This window comes from Conger conger, chromosome 19 (genome assembly GCF_963514075.1).
Source record: "Conger conger chromosome 19, fConCon1.1, whole genome shotgun sequence".
NCBI lineage: Eukaryota > Metazoa > Chordata > Actinopteri > Anguilliformes > Congridae > Conger > Conger conger.
In genome coordinates, this window is record NC_083778.1 from 13,593,994 (window position 1) to 13,619,185 (window position 25,192).

Sequence of the window (25,192 nt, forward strand, 5' to 3'; positions counted from 1 at the left end):
AGCCGCATACATATTGGTATACTTTTGACATGAAGCTTAGAGGGTTTTGGAGGAACCAGCTTGCTCAACTCTAATGGTTTGACGGTTTAGTCTGATTTTGACTTGTGATTGATTGTCATAAAACAGGAAGAACACCTTGTTCTGTGAATTTTCTCCTACATGATCATTCAAATAATTGTGCTGTAATTGTGCAGGGATGGGGGGTGGCCCAATGTGATCTCACGGGGTCCGACATCCCTGGTGGCAGCTCTGCTTCCCCCATCGTCCCGGGCCCATATTAATGAAGCAGTGCAGCACTGATCTGGGGTCAGTCGTGTTGTTTAGCTCGTCATGGATAGTGTAGTGTAGTGGTTAAGGTATGTGACTGGGACCCACAAGGTTGGTGGTTCGATCCCCGGTGTAGCCACAATAAGATCTGCACAGCCGTTGGGCCCTTGAGCAAGGCCCTTAACCCTGCATTGCTCCAGGGGAGGATTGTCTCCTGCTTAGTCTAATCAACTGTATGTCGCTCTGGATAAGAGCGTCTGCCAAATACCAATAATGTAATGTAATGAGTGAGGCTATGGGGCAGGGACAATTGATTCTAGATCAGCACTCTTTCTCCCCACCTGGTGACAGCTGGAGCAGAGGAGACAGAGATGTTTACATCACTGGCGGTGTGGAGATGTTCAGCATCGTTCGGCTCAAACGGGACGTTCTGCCGACCGTAGCGCGGCTGTTCTGGCGATCACGGATTCCTGTACGTCCTCCAGCTCTTTCCCCCTGTGTCCTTTTGGACTTTGTCCCGCAGAAATGCCAGTGTATTTACGGCATTTCAGGCCACATGGCTCTGTTTTGGGAAGCATAGGAGGACTGTTCTGTTTGTTTTTCTTGCCCACCTATGTCTCATCTCTTTCTGCTCTGTGGCTGTGATTTCAGCTAGAATCTGAAGGCTGGCATTGATTTTTTTTTTTACTCGTTTTTTTTTTTTTTCCTTTCTGTTTTCTGTCTAACTTGAGTTTGGCTTGGTTCTCTCAGGTTTTCAACACTGCTTTAACATCGCTGATCTGCATCTGTGAAAATATCACTCTTAACCGATTTTATAGCAAACAAATATTGTCTTTATATTGTGTTTGTCCTCGGTCTTTCCCAAGACCCATTTACTGTCAATGTGAATGGAAAACACAGACAGGTCCTATGGTTCAGGAAGCTGGTGTTTTTTTTTTGCAGCAGTTGGACACCAGTGCTGTACAGTACGTTAAACCGGGTGAGAACGAGCCAGACGCATCGTAAAAGGCCTTCTGCACGTCGCCATCGTGGACTGAATCGGTCTCGGCTGGGCCCGTGTTTCTGAGATGGCCGCCGAACGTCTGCTCTCCGATTGATTGGCTGCCGGCTTATGGCCTCTCCCTTTGTCAGGACGATGTTTACGAGCTGAATCGGATCAATAAAGATAAGGCCAGTGACAGTTTGTCGAAGGGCTGCTTCAGGGAAATCTCCGGCAGGTTGAAAGTCTGTAAAACGGTAAATAAGGCAGAGCTTTTTTTTCACTGGCTCTCCCGATCTGGCCTTTGGAACTGTTCTGATTGCACCGCTGTTGTGCTCACGCACCCCCCCCCCACCCCCCATGAGAACAGCCCTTAAAAAAACCTTCCCCATCAGCTTCCTCTCATCTAGGCCTGTCACCGATTTCTAAAAATATTGATATCCCAAATGAAACGAGAAGTGGTTTCAGTTTCCGGTTCCGCCTCTGCGGCGGGAGATGATTGAGGACAGGAAGAAAAACAGGGGTCTTCTGAAGCTGCTGGAATTGTCCCCTGAAACAGACCACGACCCTCTTCACAGAACATACAGTGTTTTCTGTTGCTGCCATGTCCTGGCAATGTTATAACATTGACTTAAATGCTCCAGTAACGCTGTGAGAATAATTTGTGTTTGGCTGGGTGCAGTGCAGCCAGTGCCGGTGCGTTTTGTCTGTGTTTTTCGGGGAGGCTGTGATCGAGGTCAGTGCCTGCGCAGGGAGGCTCCGTCACACACAGCCCCTCTGAGTTTACAAAACAATCAAGAGTCCCCAGGAGAGGATCGATTTCAGGTGTCGGTAAATCACTTAAAACGCCCTAGCAACAAATAGAGTGACAGTACCTTCAACAACTAGAATGTGGGTATGTGTATTTATATAATATTTAGAAACCATCACTCACTTCCCCCTTTGTTTACTTCACTTCAATTCTTTTAGTGTTTTTTTTTTTGTTTTGTTTTTCTGGCTGCCTGTCAGTTAACAGTCTTTAAGAGCAGGCTTTTTGGAATGTATTTTCGGTCGGTGTTCTAGAACCCCATTGCTTTCATTCCATTACTGGTAGTTATTGTTACATCAGCATTAGAATGTTCTGATGAACAGCATTCTGCACTGTAAAGTACGAGGGCCAGGAAGCGAAGAGGAAAGGAAAACTTGAGTACAGGAGGAGGCGAGTCACATGACCGCACCGAGCACTTTCTCAGTCGCGCTTTTGTTCGCCTCCCACAATGCCCCGGGGTACAGGGAAGCGCTGTCCTCCAGCCTGACCCATACGGTACGTACCCCCACCTCCCCACCCCCTCCCCCTCCCCACCCCCACCCCAGCAGACACGTAGGCCGGCTTGGCAGAGAATTTGGGGGAGTTCCTGGCCAGTGTCACACCGGAAAATGTAACCAGACTCTCACAGCTGTTTAACAGTAGGATGCACTGGTTGCAGTTCAACGTGTCCTTGTTGTAGACCCACGGGCTTGTTCTGGTGTAATGCTGAAAGCAGAAGAAGAGACATTTCAAGCTTTTGAAGTTTTGAGTTTAAAATTTTTATTTATTTATTTTTTTTCATCATCTGTAGTTGGACACCAAATAAATGTGAAACAGAGCAGCTGGTCTGGTGCCAGAACAGTGCAGAAACCGCCCCCACTGACACCTTCTGTGCTCCTACTGTTGGACAACGTGCTTGTTGTGATTTGCACTCGCAATAATGTTGAGTGGAAGTATATTTCCTTGCTTAATGTGATTTTTGGTTGGTTGCAAATGAATATGCTTATGTTGTATTATCTTTGCTTAGTCGTTTGTCTATTTGGCGTTAATTGTTGTGACGAGTGGTTTTACGTGAGGACCCGGGGAACAGTTTCAGTTGCCAAGGCGTTAGATAACGGGGATCCTGGTAAAACAATGTGCGACATGCTTCCCACGAGGGCCGACATTACTTTGCCGTAGCATTTAGCAGATGGCCCGATCGAGTGCGACTCATTAAGACAAAGATGCTGTTAAATGATTTCATATGATGTCACCTCTGAGCCAGTTAGAAGGCATGTGTTTTACGCCGGGTGTTCGGTTGCAAACCTACAGCCCTCCGATGTGACCCCTTTGGCCCGAGGCGAGGTGTGGAATATTTGGATCTAAATTTCCCTCACGAGCAAACAAGCCACTTGTGGATCGCATTATTACGGAGGGGTTTAGCCGGTGTTATCTGGGGCAAGCACGGTGTTGCAAGGTCACATTGGCGGCACCGTGACCTGTGGCCTCGTCCTAGTGTTCCCGTGAGTCCTGGAGAGCCTCGAGGTGACAGTGTTCCATGACGTCACAGAGTGTTCATTCGGCTCCAAACAAATGTGCATCTCTGTACCCTGCTGTGAAATCCAGCTATGGCATCTTGGCCAGCTTGAACATTGAGCTGGTCAACCAGGTCATAAGCTGGTCTCGCTGGGTATGAGCTGGTCAACCAGGTCATAAGCTGGTCTCGCTGGGTATGAGCTGGTCAACCAGGTCATAAGCTGGTCTAGCTGGGTATGAGCTGGTCAACCAGGTCATAAGCTGGTCTAGCTGGGTATGAGCTGGTCAACCAGCATGACCAAGCTGGTCATAAAGCTGGTTAAGCTGGGTTATGAGCTAGGGTCAAACAGATAGTGTTGGTATCTTGTCTGTGCTGATAGCTGGTCAACCAGATACCAGCTGGTTCAAAGCATAACTTGAGCTATGTCATGGTCAAACCATGTCCAGCTTTGGAGCTGGTGTGAACTGGCCAACCAGCTGTTTCAAAACTTAAACAGCTTAAGCAGTTTTTTTTGTTTTTTTCCTCAGCAGGGTAATGCGCTCGGGCTAATCACTGATTAGTTCAAAGAAAAAAGCCATATTTCACAGAAGGCATGACGGCATCGCCTCAGAGCTCAGGAAAGGCAGCAGGAAAGCGTGGACGGAAAAGAGCCGTGCGTCGGTCGGATGTTTGAGTCGAGCGCACGGCTCATTCCGTGGGGCGTAGTTTTACTCCTGAGGACATTGGCAGCCCGCTCCTGCCAGATGACCCACTGTGAGAGGTGCCATGTGTACATGCCTCACCTCCTGGCACGGGCCGGCACCAGCTGTTCATGCCCCTTCTCCTTCCCCCCACCGGTAAATGTGACCGTTTGGGTCGTCCCCTCCCGATCGTCGTGATCCGGGGCAGCCTGTAGTGTAGCGTAGTGGTCGGTGGTCGGTGGTTCTAATCCCAGTGTAGCCACAATAGGATCCACACAGCCGTTGGGCCCTTGAGCAAGGCCCTTAACCCTGCACTGCTCCAGGGGAGGATTGTCCAAATGCCAATAATGTAATGTAATGTAATGTAATCTCGGGCCTCCGGGCTATAGGCCGTTGCTCATACACTTGAATCCAAAACGGGAGTCTGCAGGGATTATTCACTTGTGAGAAAAAACGTAATTCCTCAACTCAACAAACTGGACTCTATCGCCATAGCGATTCTGAACTGGAATGTGGATATTCGAAAGGTACAATAGGTCATTTCGGACTTCTAACAGTCAAAAGAGGAATAGCAGCAACAAACACCTTCAAACTGCAACACGGTTTATCCCACCCCTTCTCTGTGAACGCACTGACCGAACGCCATTGGCTGTGGCAATTACGACCAATTTTCAACCAATGAACTTGAACTATTGTACAGCTATACGATGTTTTGGTACAGAGTGCCAGCCCGTCAATTGCATATTTTGTAACCCGAATTTAAGGACCATAAACGCAGTGAGCCTTTTCAACAATAGGAAGGGATTTATAATGGTCTTGTAACAAAAATCTTACTGATTGAATTGTACCTTTAAGGAATATTCATAAATACTTTCCAAAAGGGATCATCAACTGTGGCCCTCAAATCCAAATCCAGCCCTGGCTCTCCTTTATCCCGGGTAATTAGTGTTACTGATTGGCCCGACTGTCCTCACACCTGACTCCCAGGAAAAGGGAGGGTCAAAAACCAAATACCTTACCTGTTGTACCTTTAAGATTACATTACAGTATCGGCACTTGGCGATAGAGTGACGTCGATGGTGCATACCCGTAACCAGGGACAAGTCCATTGAACAAACCGTAACTAAGAAGCTGTGGAAAGCTTGGCACTTTTCAGGAAGTGAAAGCGGGAAAAAAAGAAGCTTCAAAGAAAGTGCCCGATTACTGTAAACCAGGATATGAAAATCCAGGGGCTGGAAATCTCTGTCAGGACTGTTCTGGATAAAGGGGAGAGCAGCTCATTGGACAAAGGCGACTGTCTGAGCGCAGCTGTTTAAACTCTGTTTTGAGTTCTCGGCAGTAACGTGACGCAAAGGCGCTGGACGTGACTCCGATTGTTTCAGCCTTCTGCAACGTACAGTTTTTTTTTGCTTGCGAATTTGGTTTGGAAATGGGCCGGTGATCCCAGCCAGGTTTCAGCAAGTGGTCAACGGCACGCACAAGAGTGGCTCCCATTGGTCGAAAAACGGGAAAAGCACTGCTGCAGTCCAGGTATGGTTCATGTCCTTCACTGCCAAAGTATTACCCTTTGGCAGTTGGCAGTTGCTCAAATGTCTTCACCTGATCAACTGCCGTCATCCTTTCATATAGACATACAGACATTTTCATTCTGAATTGAATGCTGATGGAAAGGCACAGTGCACATTAAATACAGCTTGAGACAAAGTACAGTGTTCAGATGAAGGCAGAGGCCTTCTCTCTCTCTCTCTCTCTCTCTCTCTCTCTCTCTCTCTGCCACGCTGAAGCTAATCCCCAGTGTGCCCTTTGGTCTGTAAACACGGCAGTTAAAGGTGTATTGGTGGCCGCTGTGTATTGGCGGATGGCGATAAGCCCCACTCCGCTGTTTGTATGGCAGGCACTGTAAACACGGCGTGGTGAAAGAAGCCCCTAAAACAAACAGGGCGGAGGTGGAGGCCGGCTTCACATGCTGTGAGTACGTGCTTTGCGGCGCACCGTTTACGAGCCAAAAAAACTTCCCCACTCAGAAGTAGTGGACTAGAGGTAGGCAACCCAGGTCCTGGAGAGCCATAGGACCTGCTGGTATTTTTTGTCGTTCGGTACTTGATCGACGAAAGCAGTCGACTCACCTCACTTGGTTTCTTGGGTCTGTGTCTTGGTTGTTGCATTTAGGGTTGGCCACTGCTGTGATAGATGCTGTGGCCCTTCAGGACTCGAGCTTGAGAACTCTGTTGAACCGTTTGCTGTGTTTGCTTGTTTTTTCAGCCTCTCCTGATCTCATCCCAGGCTGAACGGCATCCAGGGGTTTATAAAATAATTAAAATAGTTTCACATATGTATGTACAGTATAGCCATTGCATATCAAGTCTTGGCGGGTCTGACCCCTGTCCCTTCAAGGACACTCAGGGGTCTGTGGGGACTCTGTCGGAAAACCCAGAGCCGACGTGGTTTGGCAGTCAGTGGAACACACCGTCAAAAACACCTCGCCGAAAAAAAGGCTACCTCCCTGACATCTCGGTGGCGACAGTGCGCTGACGCGTGACTTTTCACCAGGGGGAGCGAGTGAAGGCAGTGGCAGGCACACACCGTGTCTGGTGAAAAAGTAGGATTCAGCATTCTAGAATAGAATTAGTAGAATAATAATCTATTATTCTAGAATAATCTAGTATAGAATTCTGCGCATGGCAATGCCTGCGGGTCGTTCTGGGGAACGTTTAGTTGGGCTGCGTGGATTTGGGAAACAGAAGCACAAGGCCCCCAGTGACATTGAGCCCCCCTTCATTTGGTGCGTCTGCACAGAGACCATAACCAATCACACACACACTCTCTCAGATATAAAGTGCCAAGTGAAGTTACATTTTTTTTTGTTCTTCGAGGATCGAATTTCCCACCTGTACCCGCAAAGTACATAACATGTTCTCGTTGGGTACACATGAGTGCATTCTCCAAGCAAAAGAGGTACAAATTAATGATATACTGCTGGCTAGGGGTGCAATTTTATGCACCTGTTGGGTTACCACCCCAGCGACTAGCATTTGTGCATTTTGAGGCACTTTCTGTGCCTTTATTTGTGAGAGTGAGGAACTGAACAGCCTTGGAGACGAACCTGTTTGCCCTCTCTCTCTGGAGCCTCTCCCCCCTGTCCTGAAAACCTGCTGGCCTCCGGGCTCTGGAGGAGCCCAATGAGGGAAAGGGGGCTGTTTGTTTTCTTTACCCCGCCGATGAGTTCTTCTTAAAGGGTTTAGTGTACACTACTGCCCTACTGTGTGTTTTTGTGCCGCGTGCAGCGATGCGTGTTGTGTGTGTTTTTGCTTTTCGCGTTTTTCTTGCGCGTACCGCTTGGTCCCGAACCTGAAGTTATGATCACGTGTCTCGCCGTTGCTGCTCTGCGGTCATGAGTATTTTCAGACTCTTTGTATGAATATGCCAAAAACCTCAAATACTTGATTCTCAGCTGTATAACTAAGCTACGCAGTGTATGTACCTCACCACAATCTGGATAAGAGCGTCTGGTAAATGCCACGTTATGTAATGTAATGTAATGTAATGTAATGTGTTACCTTGTCCGGTAAAATGCTTCCTTGTTCATTGTGTAATAGCGTGTGTTATTGTGTGGCTTTATTGTGGGTGGTACCGGCCTAGCTCACGGTCAGTGTTGTTGTCATGATGTGACGGTGTGCCCCCACACTACCCTGGGACCAGGTCCACACTGTGAAGCGTGCGTCTGGAGCGTTCCAGCAAGTCCAAACGCTTCAGCCTCACTGGACACTGTTACCTCTGCCTCTTTTGGATTAATAATTAAAGAAATATCTGCCGGGACAGGAAGTTGGTCATTCGAGGTGAGGTTCTGCTGTTTGCCAAATGTATTGAGCAAATTGTGTGTGGAGCAGGAACATTAAGTGCAGCATGCCGACTATGATGGAGCGCATTGAGGAAACGTCTGTTTCAAAGCCTCTTTTTCTTCTCAGCTTCAGCAACAAACGACTGATTGATTATACATTTATCAGTACTCAAATAAATGTTTTATTATCTAAAAATTAGGAGTAGTATTCGGTATTCTTGGGTGACAACTAAGAGCCCTGTTATTGCTTGTGTATACTATTCATTCCGGCCTGAAAGAGTGAGTGAATTCGCAATGAACCAGAGCTGACTTGAGTGGTGTGTGTCTGTGTGTGGGGGCAGGGGGGGTGTTTAGGTGACAGGGTTCAGTTAATTGAAATTGGGTTTTTGAGAGTAGCAGATTATGTGTACATAATATTAGTGGAAAATGTACTGGTACGGCCTCCTCCTGTCTGTCCCTTAGCAAGTCCTCTAGCCTGCGCCAGCTTGTTTCTGTTAGCCTAATGTGTGTGTGTGAGTGTGTGTGTGTGTGTGTGTGTGTGTGTGTGTGTGTGTGTGTGTGTGTGTGTGTGTGTGTGTGTGTGTATCGGTGTGGGTGTGGGTGTGTGGGTGTGTGACGCCTTCAGCCAGCCTTCCCACCCACCCAATAATCATGCTGTCCCAGCCCCCACTTCCCGCTCCCTGTTTGAGGGGCGGGTCCTGGGCTCAGGTTTCAGAGAGAGAGAGAGAGAGGGGCTTGTATTTTGCCATCAGATACAGGCCCTGGCTACGCACTCATCTGGTGGCAGAACCACAAACGCTGCCGTTATTACCACACACACGGAAACCCCCGCTATCCCAGCATGCACGTGTGGTGTGTTTGTTTGCTAAACTACCAAAAACTACACAGGATCGCAGTAACGGGCCGTCACCGTAGGACCTTAAGCCATATGAAGCAGACCTAGTCAATTTTAATCAAGAAACTATCCCAATGAGGCTTTCCAGAGTAACAAAACGGGGGAAATAATCGCCCTTAGCCCCAAAATACAACAAATAACCGCCCTCTGTAACACTCGTCCTTGGCTGGTGTCTTCAGATGCTTCAGGTGTCCGGTTGTGTGGTTGTTGGGAGCAGACGGTCAGGGGGAAAGAGGGGGGGGTTGAGCAGCAGCACTAGACGCAGCTCCTGTTAAATCAGTGTTCAGGAAGTTACCGCTGTCCTGACCAGAAATGACCCAGTCCCGTAAACCCGTTATATATTAAAGAAGATGAAGTTAATATCAGACCGTTTAAAACCACCTTTGATCGGCATCTGTGATTTGGCTCGCACTCAGTATTTGTCATAATTTGACCGTGTCTAATATTTATTTAGAGTCAATATGATAAACGGGACTCTCCTCTCTACTCTCTCTCACTCTCCCTCTCTCTCTCCCTCTCTCTGCAGTCATATGACTGATTCAGGAGCTCGTGTGAAGTGCCATGGTAGACATGCAGAGTCAGTACGGACCCCCGTCCCCTCTGGAGGACTCGGTCCTGGGCAGTCCGCTCTGCGGAGACTTCATCGGGGGCATGGACGACCTGCAGGACATCTCTCAGTCCATGGAGGAGGACGCCCTCTGCTCCTTCGACCTGCCGGGGTATCAGTCCTCCAGCACCGGCTCCGACAGCTCCCACATCTTCGGTACTTCCTCCCCCCCCTCGCACGCGCACACACACACATACACACACACACACGCACACAGACATACAGACATACACACACACACACACACACACACACACGCGCACGCGCGCGCGCACACACACGCACACACACGCACACACAAACACACACACACACACATACAGACACGGGCGCACACACACACACACACACGCACACACACACACGCACACACGCGCACACACGCGCGCACACACACACACACACTTTGCTCATTCACACACTATGACACTATGGCAAGTCTGCGTGAGAGCTCATGTCCTGTGTGTAGATGGTGTCTGAGGATAAACTGGCATGCCATACCATGCCTGGTCAGGCTGTTGAAGGAGGTTTCTGCTTGTTGCAAAATGGCGGGTTTCTTGACCTCAGCTCTTGGGAGTAACTTCCATTCCTGTCTTTCCAGCCGTTGACAAACGGGCCCCACTTCATCATTAAGCGGTACCCTCCGGCTACAGGGCTGTAACCAAGCTGGTATTGAGCCTTCGGTAGAAATACCTAACCCACTTCTTTACACCTGGGGGCTTGTCTGTCTTAGTGGTGGAAAAAATGTCAATTCACAGCCGTTGCAATTCTGGACATGAAAATACGTCAAATATGCGCAACGGCAAGAATAACAAAAATGTGTTAACCCTGTTGTTATGCAATTCCAAGCTGATGCATTAAGTCGGTGTTGTTTTAGCATGCAGTAAGTCACGGCTTTAAGGCTCAGCCCAGACCCAGTGAGGACCTGTTCTGACAGAAGGCAGTGAGATGGCTGATAAAATGGCAGAGGATCACATAGCAGGATTGGGGGGATAAAGTGGTATGACTGCACAGCTATGAGAGAGCACACTGCTACATGTGGCCCCAGTAAAGATGCTATGGGACACATACTTTAAAATTAATACAGAATGTATACGGTGGGCTCTAGAATTAGTGGCACCCTTGATAATCATGCACAGAAAATACTGTACACTCAAGGAACAAAACCGTAATTGAAACAAACTTTCCTTTCCAACATGTGTAAAGTAGTGGGCTTTATTATTGATTCAATGGAATCAGCCAAAGTCTACAAAAAAAATAAATAAATAAATAAATAAATTGGTTTCACAATTATTGGCATCCCTGGTTTAATGCCTTGCGCAATGATGACAGGCGTGGGTCTGTTCCTATAATTTGTGATAAGGCTGGAGAATACATTTGGAGGGATTTTTGACACTTCCTACATGCAGAATTTTTCAGAGTCATTGATATCCTTGGGTTTGCGCTAATGGCCCTCCCCCTTCATTTCACCACGACAGCAGTAGGCAGAATTACACGGCATGGAAAAATCCGAATATAGAAAAAACTCCCTCCCCCATACCCTGAGAAACACATGTGATAAATTACTCTGCCACAAGACATAATTTATGTCCAAGATAGTTTTTTTTGACTATGAATGCAATGTTATGTCTGTACTCAGTTATTAATGCACAGGTGTGTGTGTGTGTGTGTGTGTGAATCTGTGTATGCAATTATTTGTGTGTATGTATGTGGACATGTATTTGTTTGTGTGTGCGTTTTGTGAAGATGCCCTGACCCCAGCCTCGAGCCCGTCCTCTGGGATATTTGGAGCTGTCGGCCCCCAGGAAGAGTTGGGGTCCCCCTCCCTCAGCCTGGAGTGCCGTGTGTGTGCAGACCGAGCGTCGGGGTACCACTACGGGGTGCACGCCTGTGAGGGCTGCAAGGTGAGCCGGGCTCTGCCCTAATACCCTTCAGCAAGGCACCTGCACACACATCCAGCCGGGCTCTGCCCTAATACCCTTCAGCAAGGCACCTGCACACACATCCAGCCGGGCTCTGCCCTAACACCCTTCAGCAAGGCACCTGCACACACATCCAGCCGGGCTCTGCCCTAACACCCTTCAGCAAGGCAACTGCACACACATCCAGCCAGGCTCTGCCCTAACACCCTTCAGCAAGGCAACTGCACACACATCCAGCCGGGCTCTGCCCTAACACCCTTCAGCAAGGCACCTGCACACACATCCAGCCGGGCTCTGCCCTAACACCCTTCAGCAAGGCAACTGCACGCACATCCAGCCGGGCTCTGCCCTAACACCCTTCAGCAAGGCAACTCCACACACATTCGGCTCTATAACTGATGCAGAGCGTAGTGGTTAAGGTACCTGACTGACTGGTCGGTGGTTCGATCCCTGGTGTAGCCACAATAAGATCCGCACAGCCGTTGGGCCCTTGAGCAAGGCCCTTAACCCTGCATTGCTCCAGGGGAGGATTGTTCCCGGAGATCTACCATCCTCTAGGTTTTCAGGAGTGAAAACCCGGACATCAGATCTCCCGGAATAGGGTTGGGAACCACTGTTTTTTTTTTTTTGTTGCAAAAACAAAAAGTAAGCCTTGCAAATCATTCTGGGTAGGAACACATGCCTGAGGCCTGTGGGGCTGCAGTGCATTGTGGGTTAGAACCTGAGTGGGATCAGCGAGAGGCTGTGTATGGTAGGTCTGTGCCTCCTGGAAGCTTCTGGGTAATGATGTAAATTATACCAGCGGTCACCTGACGCGTCTGACGCTGGGGCTATTTTAGCCTCCCACATAATCCAGCCGGAGTTTTATATACAACCAGTGCTACATGCGTGAAGGATTTTCCAAAACAAAGATGTAACTATGAGGAGTGTGGGGGTGGGGAAGGGGGGGGGGGTTTAAGAACTAAACATTTACCACATTGATTCTGTCCTGATTTAAACCACAGTGAGGGGGGGGTGTGACACGCATTCCTCAGTTTCTCTTCTGCTATTTTTATGATGGCTTCTCTTGCCGTTTTTCTTTTTTCGTGCATGAATGGCAGTTATAATACTTCCTTCGGTGTGGGGTTGAAAGGGAGGCATTGTACTCGGGAGTAATCAGCAGCGGTTTTTCATATTGAACGTTGTTGTTGTTGTGTTCTGTACTGCAAGAGTTCATTGGTAATTTTTATCTTTTATTACACTTTTTGTGTTTGTTGGTGGGATTTGGCTGCCTGTTTGGAGCACCTTGTCTTATAGCCGGTAGGTTGCAGGTTTGAATCCCAGGTTTTGGCTTCCACTGACCCTGTAAGGTGTGAGGTCAAAAGTATGAGAAAACATTCCCAAAGAATACTCTTTGCCTTGACTTTATTGTCCCGAGTGAACAGTTCCCTCCCCCAGCTCATACAAGATGGTTCTTTGGCCTGTTTGTTTTTCTTAGGCATATTCTTCTGTTGCTCTTCTACAATTGCTAATAAAATCCAGTGTTTATCCAAAACTCATCCAATCTGGCAGGTCTCTTTGGGGTGTGGAGAACAGAGTTTAAGGCAGACCGACTGTAATAACCTTTAATAATTGCACTTTCATAAACTATCAGTGAGCTGGTGAAGGGGTCTTTCTCTGGTAGTGGTTTACAACCTCCAACAACAACACATGTTCCCAATACCCGTGGGCCCACAGTCCCTTCTTACTGAGGGTGCGGGAAGGGTTGACAAGACATCTGTTCTCTTAACTCTAAATCTCCCCCTCCTTGTCACATTTCTCTCAGGGCTCAGTCACTGAAATGCCTAAAGCACGGGATGTTTCATGACAAAGCAGGTTCAGATCCTATTCATGTTTAGTGTCATTTTGCTTGTCTCAGTGCGGCTGGTGCAGTGGTCTCATTTCTGCGGCAGTATACCTAGGACTTGGTGACTTTCCAAGAACCTAGGGAAAACTGTAGAAACCTGCCCCCGTGAAGCCAGTTGTCACTTCCCCCTTGACCAACACCCACCACCTGTGGAGTTAGGTCTCTAAATCTCAAGTGGCTGAGGGTAATATATAGGCAGTATTTTGGAGATTCTTGGTCAGCCTGTACCCGAATGAAGCGGAAGTCAGAGTTATTTTTGGGCTGACCTAGTCTCTCCACATAGCGGTCATAATTATTTAGCCATCCTAACTTTTTTTCAGCAACATCAGAAGGACAGGCACGCAGATACTTTCGCCCTTGTCATTGGGTTAGTGCAGGGCTTACAAGAGGATGGGCCCCAAGCCTTTGCCAGACTCCAGTCTTATGATGAATTGCACGTGGTGCCAACTGCCAAGCAAATGATAACCATTGGCTTGCCGTGAACCAGGTGGACGTCATTCCACTGTGTGTTACGGAAAATCTGCGTGTTGTTTTCCCACAATGTTCAAATTGGATCTGACGCAGCAGTAATGCCGCTGTATAACACAGTACAAAGTGGATTTGATATCGGACCTAACTGTAATATGAAGTGCGGGCTGAGAATAAAACGCGTGTTTGGAATACGCTGGAGGCCGAATATACAGTTAAAAGGGACAGGATTTATTGCTCAGTACAATGTTTTGATTGTTTTACGGCGGTTAAATCTGATCGGATTCCCGGTTATGAAAGACAGATTTTGGATTAGGCAACAACGGGAGGCCGATGTCGGACGGTGCCAGAAAGGGGAGTGCCGCAGTAGTTTAACTGGCCCCTTTCCGCTCTCCTGCCGCTGCCCTCGCCCTGATCCGTCCCATCCACTCTGACCGACCGCAGACCAGCCTTCCGTGGGTGGTGCGCGTCTGTGCCTGTAATGGAGTCACGGTGGAAAATGCACTTCAGACACGAAAGTCAAGCAAGATTTTTGACCTTAGTAAAGCTGTGAGTGGTGATGTCTCATTCTTGTTTTTTTTGTGTTGTTGTCCTCTGTGGTGATGGTGATGGTTGAGGTGGGAGCCTGGCACGCTTAGTGGTTACGGTACCTGTTCAGGGCCCGCAAGGTCGGTGGTTCGAGCCCCGGTGTTGCCACGTTACGATCCACAACCGTTAGGCCCTTGAGCAAGGCCCTTAACCCTGCTGTGCTCCGGGGGGGGGGGGGGATTGTCTCCTGCTAAATCTAATCAACTGTAAGTCGCTTTGGATAAAAGCATCAGCCAAATCACATGTAATGTAATGGAGAGGTGGCTTCTCCTGGACGAGCATCTCCGATGTTGGCGCCTGTTTCAAGTCCGAGCATCAACATCACACACGCTTAATACTTTACTCCTCTGTCTCCGCACACCCGTCACGGTGCTTCCCAGTCTTCCGAGGTCACCACCGGCTGCACCGGAGTCCGATTGGGGAGCTGGAGATGGAGAGAGAGAGGGAGGGGGGAGAGAGAAAGAGAGAGAGATCACCATGTACCAGCTAGCTATGTGGGCTTGGGATGGTCAGTGTCCCAGTGGACTCACGCCAGAATCCTTATTAGCCAATGGGGAGGCCCGATCCTGACTCCGTGACTGTTTTGTTCTGTGGAGGGAGGCCTGACTTGTAGTGAAACGGTGATGAACCCGGTGACTTGGCGCCGTTAACAGCCAACAGCAGCTCTGAAGCACCCTGGAAACACTGTGGCGGTCTCATTGCTGTGTCCTCCGGGGGTGCTCAGATGAACCAGCCACATTGTGTTCTGCATTAATGCCCTTGGCAACAGTCATTTTCCAAAGTCATCCTTCATACGACCGTCTCCTTGTATCGAGGTACGTCGTTGACCTTCAAGCTTTTTTCGATTTCTTCCAAATGCCGAAGCTTCTCATTCGAGGTCAGACATCTCAACAGCTCAGCATCTGTGATCCTGCCTATATTTAAACTGTCACGGTACCAAGCATTATTACTGAAAGGACCGGTTCATCACCTGTCACTGTAGCTTTTGTCTTCCTCCCTGTTTAGTGAAGGTACCATAATCTTTTCTATCTCTCTGCCCAGGACCATTAACGCATAGGGAATGAGGTGATGCTTCAACTTTGGTCCTCAAAAACCAATACCAAGCAGTTCTAGGGAGGGCTCCACAGATTGCACAAACAATCTGCTGTCCTGTCTACCAACCATTCTCTCTGGTCAACCAGGCTCTCTTCTTGCTTAGACCAGCCCATGGCTACGAGAGTGTAGACACATCTCTAACTAATTAATACAATCCTGTTATTTATTTTTTTAGACAATGTTCTTGTCCTATATCCTATCATTATCAGGCCTCTATGCTGCACATGGGCAATCATGTCACTTCCTGTGTACATGTCAGGGAGAAATCCCAGCCAGGTGTTCTGAATGTGACCACCCGCCCGATGCACTTTTGCATGCAAGACCTTCACGTCTACATACAAGCCTCAGTGAGGAATATGTCATACGTGGTCTGGGATTACAAATCGTCTCATTAGGGTTAGAGTTAGGGATTACATTAAACCCCCCCCCCCAAAAGCTCTGTGGTGTCTGAAACTACCAGAAGTTTTCAACCTGAAGTACAAGCAACTCGAGAGGTGCTTCAGAGGGCTGTGTGGAGCACTTGGGATCTACAATTGATCTAGTCGGCCTGTGGCGTAGTGGTTAAGATCAATGACTGGGACAGGCAAGGTCGGTGGTTCTAATCCCGGTATAGCCACAATAAGATCCGCACAGCCGTTGGGCCCTTGAGCAAGGCCCTTAACCCTGCATTGCTCCAGGGGAGAATTGTTTCCTGCTTAGTCTAATCAACTGTACGTCGCTCTGGATAAGAGCGTCTGCCAAATGCCAATAATGTAATGTAATGTAGTCATTGTTCATACAGTCCGAGTGCAACTGAAGTGCTTGGAAGCCAAGGGTTTTTCAACAAGAATTTGTTGTTGCCCAAAAGTGCTCCGACATGAATCACAAACAACACTTTAATGAATTAATTCGCTAAATTGTTTAGTTATATCAGTCCACCGAAAAAGCAAAGATGACATTGCTTCCATGCTTTGGCAGGAGGAAACTCTATTTGTGTCGCTGCATATGTATGTACCGGGATGCTTGCGGTCCTAAACAACTGCGTGTTTATGCCAGCGGTCGGCGGCTCTGCCAGAGACCGTAAAAAAAAAAAAGGTGTTCGCGGTGAAAGTTCTTTGCTCCAAAGGGGACTGAACCTTGACCGACATTGCTGTGACGTCCGAGCGTTGAATCGCGCAAAGGTTGCGCGTTTCTGACCGCCTCTGGCCGCTTCACACTCAGTACGGGAGAGTACGTTCGGTTAAAAAGCGGAGGCACGTGTACAATGTTTGAAGGTGGCATTCGGCATATGTACTTGCGCTTTTGTTTCCACTGTAACATGTTGGATCCACACGGCGGTGGAGGATACGGAGCCACCTGGCGCGGGTTATAAGCCAATAGCAGGTGCACGGGCTCCGTGACCGTTGTTTGAGCAAATTTTCCTGGACACGCGCGGAACAAGATGTACAAATTACCAGAGGGGTAGCATTCCTGGAACAGATGTGCTGCTTTGCTGACTCTACGTGCAGTACGTGCACACACACACCCACACACATGCACACACACACCCACACACACATGCACACACAGACACGCACCCGTCCTCGTCCCAATTTTACATACTCCCGCCACCAGGTCAGTGGGGTATGACATATTTGACCTGGTCTTCCCCAGCTTCATCAGCATCAGCCTGGAGAAGCAGAGGCGTGAACGTTGTGCTCGTCTGTCTTTGTGTCTACGAGAGCAGCCCAGCAGCAGGTCAGCACACGAGTGTGATGTGCATTACATTACATTACTTTACATTACTTTACGTTAATGCCATTTTGTAGACGCTCTTATCCAGAGCAACGTATTGTTGATTAAACTAAGCAGGAGACGATCCTCCCCTGGAGCAACGCAGGGTTAAGGGCCTTGCTCAAGTCCACACTTGATGTACCTTTTTATATACACACACTGACACGCCCCCTGCAGGTCTAGGCAGGCAGTGCATGTGCCGTATTCACCGTCTCTCCCTCTTCATGACGAGCTCAGTATTGTGCAGTCCTGGGGCAGTGAGGGTTGTTATGAGCAGACCCACTGTCTTTACACACATACTGTAGTTGTGTCCTCACATCAGTCTTACACGTGGTGTTATGACCCAAAATCCACCTGCATTACAATGACCAGGTGTACACAAAAACCACTCCAGCAATAACCACAACCGAAAGCGACGTCTTTATGAAGCAAGCAGACGTTTAAAAATCTGTCTGGGATCGGGGTGACCTTTTACTGCCCTTTGAGGCCTGCGAGTAACACGTAGGCTACGGCTAATGAGCACTTTATCGGAAACGAGGTAGTAGGCCTAAGCAGCGTCAGTCAGGTACACAGATCAGCGGACAGGTGGACTGTAAGAAGTGTTCTCTGGGCAGAAGTCAGACTGGACTTCTGTGAAAAGATGCACATTGGTGTTTACAGTATAGTGCTCCCCAATGCTCCCCGCATCCTCAAAACCGGGATCGCTGAAATTTTCCCTGACAGCGTGCGTCTCCCGGGAACGGTCGTCATGCAACGGCACGTCTGGAGCGCGTCTCCCAGGCTCAGGAGCGGGACCGTGACCGTGACGTCATCTCCAGCTGTAGGAGACAGAAATGACCCACACAGGTGGAGAAACACTGGGACGTTACGAACAATAGTCATGTCTTTATTTCTTACTCCGTGTGCTAACTTGAGCTGTCCTCTGCACACAAGACAGTGACCTTATTTCAACCGCAGAGCCCCTGGCCTGACACCCGCATTGCTGAATACAGAGAGTGGTTAATATTTCAACCTGCAAGGACGCAGGCTTTCTGCATTGAGAGAACAATGTCAATAAATCAGCTCTGTTCCCGGCGAGCAGAATGTGGCACTTGGAGCCCAGCTGCTTTGGTTGTGCCAATGGGTGTTTTGTAACCTCAGGGAAACACTGGAGACAGGCGGTCATGACCCTTTACAGTGTGAGATCACAAATATGTGATTGTAATGTTCCAAACTGAACATTCGAATGCTGATGGGGACGATCACTACTAGCGGGTGGAAGGAATTGTGTTCTAGAACACTGACTTTGAAGAAAAACAAAATTTTGAAGAAAAACAAAAATCCAAATAGGATAAATGCAATCTGGAAGTTTTGCTTCATGCCGTTGAAGACGAGTGTTGACGGACAACAGCGAACATGGGGTTTGGCAGATGCTGTATTTCACGTGGTTCCGCTGTCATATACTGTCCACAGCCGCTGGCTGATTTGGGTATGTTAGTACGCTCCCCTGTGCTATACGTAGGTGCAATGCCGTAGGTATTGGCAAAGGATTTCTTTAGCATGCGCAGGTACAATGTACTACATTTCGAGTACATTTTGCAGCATGTCGGTCAGCTTAAAAATGAACCCAAAGCTGTTGAAAATGCACAGCTCAATGGCTGTTGGAAACAGATGTTCCATAGAGGAATCTGTCCTTATTTAGTTGCCTAATTGCTGGGATATACCATGAATATAATATCAGGTTGCTATTGTCTCTGCCAGGAAAGGGCGTTAACGAAGCTTGTTGACGCAGCCGGAGTCGCAACGTGTTCTCGGCGAGCGTGTGTGCAGTGGCCGTTTCCTTTTGGATATAACATCACTCCTTTCATTTAGTGCATTTTACATGATGCGACCATCACTTTGTAAAACAACACGGGTAGTTCTTTCCCCTCTCCATCTTCCTGCAGAGTGTTTGTTTATAACACTGGCCCAGGAGGTAAGAGCAGTCTGGCAGTCGGAGGGGTTGCCAGTTCAATCCCGCCCTGGGTGTGTTGAACGCCTAAATGCTCCTGACGAGCTGGTCGGTGCCTTTCTGTTGGTGGGTGAATGTGTGTATGAATGGGTGAATGAGAAGCATCAATTGTACAGCGCTTAGGATAAAGGCGTTATATAAATACCAACCATTTACCATTTGGTATTATTGTACAGGTCTGAGTGCTGAGGTCTTGTTGGAGGCGTTGAGTGGTGAGTTTGCAGTGGGACAGTGCTCTGGCTGTCAGTGACTCATCATAAACATGTCTGTGTGTACGCCGAGATGCAACACATGTGTTCGAGTTATGTCACAGAGCTCTGTAACCCAGCCAGCCAGGGACCCCCACCCATATGTTACTGTGACAACCTCAGGAACATTCCACACATTACATACATGAAGCTCACCGCCCTGCTGTCGAGCCACTCAGTGTGCACACATACACCCAGTGAGCACTTTATTAGGTATTTATTAGCCTTCTTTTTTTAGACTTATTGGTCTTCTGCTGCCGTAGCCTATCCACTGAGAGGTTTGACGCGTTGTGTGCTCAGAGATGCTCTTCTGCATACCACTGTTGCAATGTGTGATTATTGGCGTTGCTGTCACCTTCCTGTCAGCTTTGACCAGTCTGGCCCTTCTCCTCTGACCTCTCTCAGTAACAACTGGTGTGCAGGTCTCTCACTGACAGTCCCCTAACCTATAGTCACTTGTATTTCAACTGTCTCTATGTTTAGTCCATCCTATTTTGTACCTGAATTGGTGCCCCACTGACCGACAAACCCCCCCCCCCCCCCCCCCCAGGGCTTCTTCAGGAGGACCATCCGGCTGAAGTTGGAGTACGAGCGCTGTGAGCGTAGCTGCAAGATCCAGAAGAAGAACCGCAACAAGTGCCAGTTCTGCCGCTTCCAGAAGTGCCTCTCCGTGGGCATGTCCCACAACGGTGAGCGCCGCGCCAACGATGGTCTAAAGGGGCCTGTGTGGCCGAGCTAGGAGGGGAACGCTGCAAAAACACGGGCGACATGGCTCAGGCAGTAAGAGCAGTCGTCTGGCAGTCGGAGGGTTGCCGGTTCGATCCCCCGCCCGGGCTGTGTCGAAGTGTCCCTGAGCAAGACACCTAACCCCCAAATTCTCCTGATGAGCTGGTCGGTGCCTTGCATGGCAGCCAATCGCCGTCAGTGTGTGAGTGTGTGTATGAATGGGTGAATGAGAAGCATCAATGGTACAGCGCTTTGGAAAAGGCGCTATATAAAAAAAAATGCCAACCAAAACAGAAACGCAAGTCCATCTTAACAACTACTTTAGTTTACTTATATTGAGACTTAAAAGGTACAATACTTTAACTTGTGACTTTAACTTGTGGAAGAACCTATGTAACTTGTAAGTCGCTTTGGATTTAAAGCGTCTGCCAAATGACTAAAATGTAAATGTAACTATAGGTAAGATTTTTGGGGTGGCCAAGAGCGACAATGTCAAGGCCTAATTTCAGGTATTTGACCCTCCCTTTTCATGGGAGTCAGGTGTGAGGACCGTCTGGCCAATCAGTAACACTAATTACCCGGGATAAGAGCGAGCCAGGGCTGGATTTGGATTCGAGGGCCAGAGTCAATGATCCCTGTTGTAATGTATTTATGATATAGGATATAGGAATATTCGCACTAATACAGCCTATGAAAATTTAAATAAGATTTTAGGTCTCATTAGATTATTTGTCATTTTCGCTGTGGAACATAAGACATACTTTATTGAACCTCATAGGGCAATTTAATTCCAGTTCCTTAGGAGCAGTGTTCAGCCACGGTTCAGTGCAGAAGGACACAGAACCTGACATGCTGTTCTTTCTGTCGGGTCTGGTCTTGAAGCAGTGTTGGCAAAGGTGGAAATAGTACAACATTAAGTGATGCGGCGAGTGGAAAAGAACAACAACAAACTTGCCTTTTAGTGTTTCATGGAGGAATTAAATGTTTTCAGATTAAACTGAGAATTCCGCAAGGATGACCAAAAACATAGATAAAGATTAATCCGTCCCTCTTGCCAAATAATACATTCCCATCATCCATTTGTGTCCGTTTGCTTTAAGCGGACAGCCTGTTGTTGTTATTGCCTCTGTACTTGACGATTGTTTGGACAATTTTTTTTTTTTTTGAGCCTACACCTGGCAAACCCGCTCACCCTGTCGACGTGGAGGGACAGCAACAGACTTAACGCACGACCTTGTGGGGGGCGGGGGTGTGGGGGGGGGGGGCACGCGCCAGGTCACATGACCGCCTGTACGGGCATCCGAGGTCGTAGCCGCGGCGACGGGGCACTCACGCGGTGACAGAGTGCGGGCGCCGAGGTCAGGCACTGAGGTGAACCCAGTGAACCTGCTGCTTTTGCCCCCGGGGGGCGTGCTGTGTGCCCTGAGTGCGGGTGGAGCCCGGGGCGGCGCCAGCACGGTTAGCTCATCACCGAGGAATGAACCGCAGCTCTGCGCACAAGCACACTGGAGGGGGAAAGGGTCCGATATCGCCCCTCCTCCAAAAACCGGTTCCCTCACGCTGCTCGATCCAGGCAGGGGTAAGCACATTTTTACATACAGTACTGTGCAGAGGTCTTAGGCACCCTAGACTTATATATATAGATATATATTTGCACGGTACAATACAGCCACACACATTTTTATTCATAATTTTTAAATTTATCAATGAAAATAAAGATCTTATCGTTAATGTTGGTTTTAATGTCTTCTGTCCTTTTTTCTGGCAGCGGGTCGGGTTTCTCCCGCACCGTCGTCGTCCACGTTATTCCCTCTGATAAGGAGCGCGTTAGGTGCGCGACTCGCCCGTCCAGCAGCGCCGGCGTGTTCGCCAATCCGCTCGTTGTGTAAACGTACGGCATCGCTCGGTGACCGCCGGTCTGGGTCAACGTCCCCTGCGTGGGGAAGAGGAGAAATACCAAGTAGATGATGGCGGCGGTGTTTTTTTTTTTTTTTTTTTTTTTTTTGGAGGGAGGTTATTGTTTGAACAGCGGCCTTTCTGCGGTAAGGAGTTGTGAAGTGGGTCGGCTGAGCCGGGGGTTTGTGCCACGTGTGTACAGTAGGAAGGGGGGGCGTGGCCCAGACTGGCATCGCCTCCGTCCGAAGCCCCTCCCGTGAGAGGGGCAGATTGGGAAACGTGACACTCAACACTTCGCCTATGCCCGACGTCCTCAGGCCCGTCGGTTCAGCTTGGGTAACGTCCTGAAATGCCGCGCCGGGGCCGTTTGCATGCTGTTCTGTGGCTGTCTGCCAGCGGGCCTCGATTCCTCTCTGTCGCTCACTGACCTTCAGCAGATTCTGTCACGCTGAGCTCGCATGAGATGATCGCCCGCCCGTCTCAAAAAGGGTCTTCAGTGTGTGTGTGTGTGTGTGTGTGTGTGTGTGTGTGTGTGTGTGTGTGTGTGTGTGTGTGTGTGGCCGCTCGTGAGTCGAGTTCATTGGAAGTAATCATTACTATTGGAGAATGTAAAGCCACGTGGATCCGTGCAATGCTGGAGTAGTTTAAAGCTGTTGTGTATTACTGGAGTAAAGTAAGTGTGTGGTGTAATGGCATAGGGCCTGTGTGTGTGTGTGTGTGTGTGTGTGTGTGTGTTTGTCCGGGGGGGGGGGGGGGTGGTTTTGTAGGTGCAGGTCTAATAAGATTAGATTAGGTAGCTTTGGGGTCTTAGCACAGTCTGAGAGGGATTTTAGAGATGTGTTTCAGATGTACAAAACAACCAGTTTCATTGGTGCCCTGCCTCACGTACTGGTATGTTGTCAACAGGGTCATTTTCGTCATTTGTTTGTTGCAGGAACTTTTTCCAGTGTGTTTTACAAAACAATTAAAGCTTCAGTGATTTAATCATGAAGGCTTAATTGCATTGTAAACTAAGACTGAAATCTGTTCCATAGATTTAACACCTCTACAGGTTCATACTTCATTCGAACATAGATTTTACTTTTATAGCAGTAATTTGTGTATATATATATATATATATATATATATATATATATATATATATATATATATATATGAATGACCATTGCTGGACAGTGTAGACAAGAGATGCATTATTTGATGGTAAGAATGAGACAAACTTGTGAAATCCATGCCCCCATTTCCAGCTGTCCACATACTGTCTAGACTAGAGGTTCCGGGGGGAATGGTAGTTATTTCAATTTGGCGAATAGTACAGGTTTCACAATTGGAGGGATCTTCCCTGGTTTCTCTGGTGGCATGCCTGTTTCTTACAGTAATAAGCAGCAGAGAATGGCTTTCCATTCCAGCTCCCACAGGGGGTGAATGAGTCCATGAATTTCCAATGATCTATCTGGCCCTGAATCACTGCAGCCCTGAATCATTTGTCCCTGAATCACTGTGGCCTTGATTCATTACTGTACAGCCCTGAATCACTATGGCCCTGAATCACTTTGGCTATGATTCACGTTAGCCCTGAATTACTGAGGCCTTTATTCAGTTTGGCTCTGAATAACTGTGGCTGTGAGTCATGTGTCTCTGAATCGCTATGACCCTGAATCACTGTGGCCTTGATTAACAATGGCCCTGAATCAATGTGGCCCTGAATTACTGTGGCCTTGATTCACTATGGCCCTGAATCGATGTGTCCCTGAATCACTGTGGCCTTGATTAACAATGGCCCTGAATCAATGTGGCCCTGAATTACTGTGGCCTTGATTCACTATGGCCCTGAATCAATGTGTCCCTGAATCGATGTGGCCCTGAATCGATGTGGCCCTGAATCAACGTGGCCTTGATTCACTATGGCCCTGAATCGATGTGTCCCTGAATCACTGTGGCCTTGATTAACAATGGCCCTGAATCAATGTGGCCCTGAATTACTGTGGCCTTGATTCACTGTGTCCCTGAATCGATGTGGCCCTGAATCACCGTGGCCTTGATTCACTGTGGCCCTGAATCAATGTGTCCCTGAATCACTGTGTTCCTGTCCTTCCTGCAGCTATCCGCTTTGGACGGATGCCCCAGTCGGAGAAGATGAAGCTGAAGGCAGAGATCCTGACGGGGGAGTGGGAGGAGGAGGGCCCCTTGCTGGCTGACCAGAAGACCCTGGCCAAGCAGATCTATGAGGCCTACCTGAAGAACTTCAACATGAACAAGTCCAAGGCCCGGGTCATACTGACCGGCAAGACCAGCACACCGGTATGTTCTCCAGAGACAACCAACCTCCCGGGAATGTGTTTTACGACATAGTGTACGGGGATGACGCTAATCATCATCAGTCATCATGCAAGGTTACGTCAATTGCCATCGCTGGCTACGCGTGGTAATGCTAGCCACCATAATTCACTGCACAGGGTGACACTAATGACCAGAAGTCCCTGCATAGGGTAAGATTAATCTCCACAATTCACCATACAGAGTAACACAAATCACCATCAGTCACTGCACAGAGTAAGACTAATCTTCTGGATCTTTTAAATGCTACCCACTCATACCGCACGATGGATGAATCTTCACTTTATGTGGAATGTTGTCATCTCCCATCCACTTCAGGCCAAGACTTTTCCAGCGTTGCCATCTTATCGACTTTGTCACTAGATTGCATGACTTTTCCACTGCCCCCCCAAAAAGTAATGGTACACGTTAACATATCAGAATTTTTAACCTTGAAGACATTTGATTACATTTTCCCCCAAACATCCTAATCAAAAATCTGCTAAATGTGTGAATCCAATGTACGTTCAAGAAAACAGTGGAACGCATTCACGCATATGATCAGTTATTTGTTATGTCATCGAATGTCGCTACATTCTGTACCAACGTCTCATCGAGTGAATTCTAGTAAGAAATCAACCACTCACAAGTATGACATTCCAAAATAAGTTCTCAAGTGAGTTGCCAACTCCACCCCCCAGCTATTATTAGAGACCAGGTCAGAGTGCAGAAGTGAG

The 25,192-nt window shown here is 48.3% G+C and overlaps 1 protein-coding gene across 1 annotated transcript in view; it reads left to right on the plus strand.

Moving 5' to 3' along the window:
- The window catches only part of LOC133119412 (peroxisome proliferator-activated receptor alpha-like), a 39,061-nt gene that overhangs the window by 5,400 nt on the left and 8,469 nt on the right, over positions 1-25,192 (plus strand). The window contains exons 2-5 of the mRNA XM_061230003.1: positions 9,489-9,725; positions 11,316-11,473; positions 20,068-20,206; positions 24,241-24,440. Of these exons, the coding sequence (XP_061085987.1) occupies positions 9,524-9,725; positions 11,316-11,473; positions 20,068-20,206; positions 24,241-24,440 (699 nt within the window). The 5' untranslated portion in view covers positions 9,489-9,523. The remainder of the gene's footprint in view (positions 1-9,488; positions 9,726-11,315; positions 11,474-20,067; positions 20,207-24,240; positions 24,441-25,192) is intronic.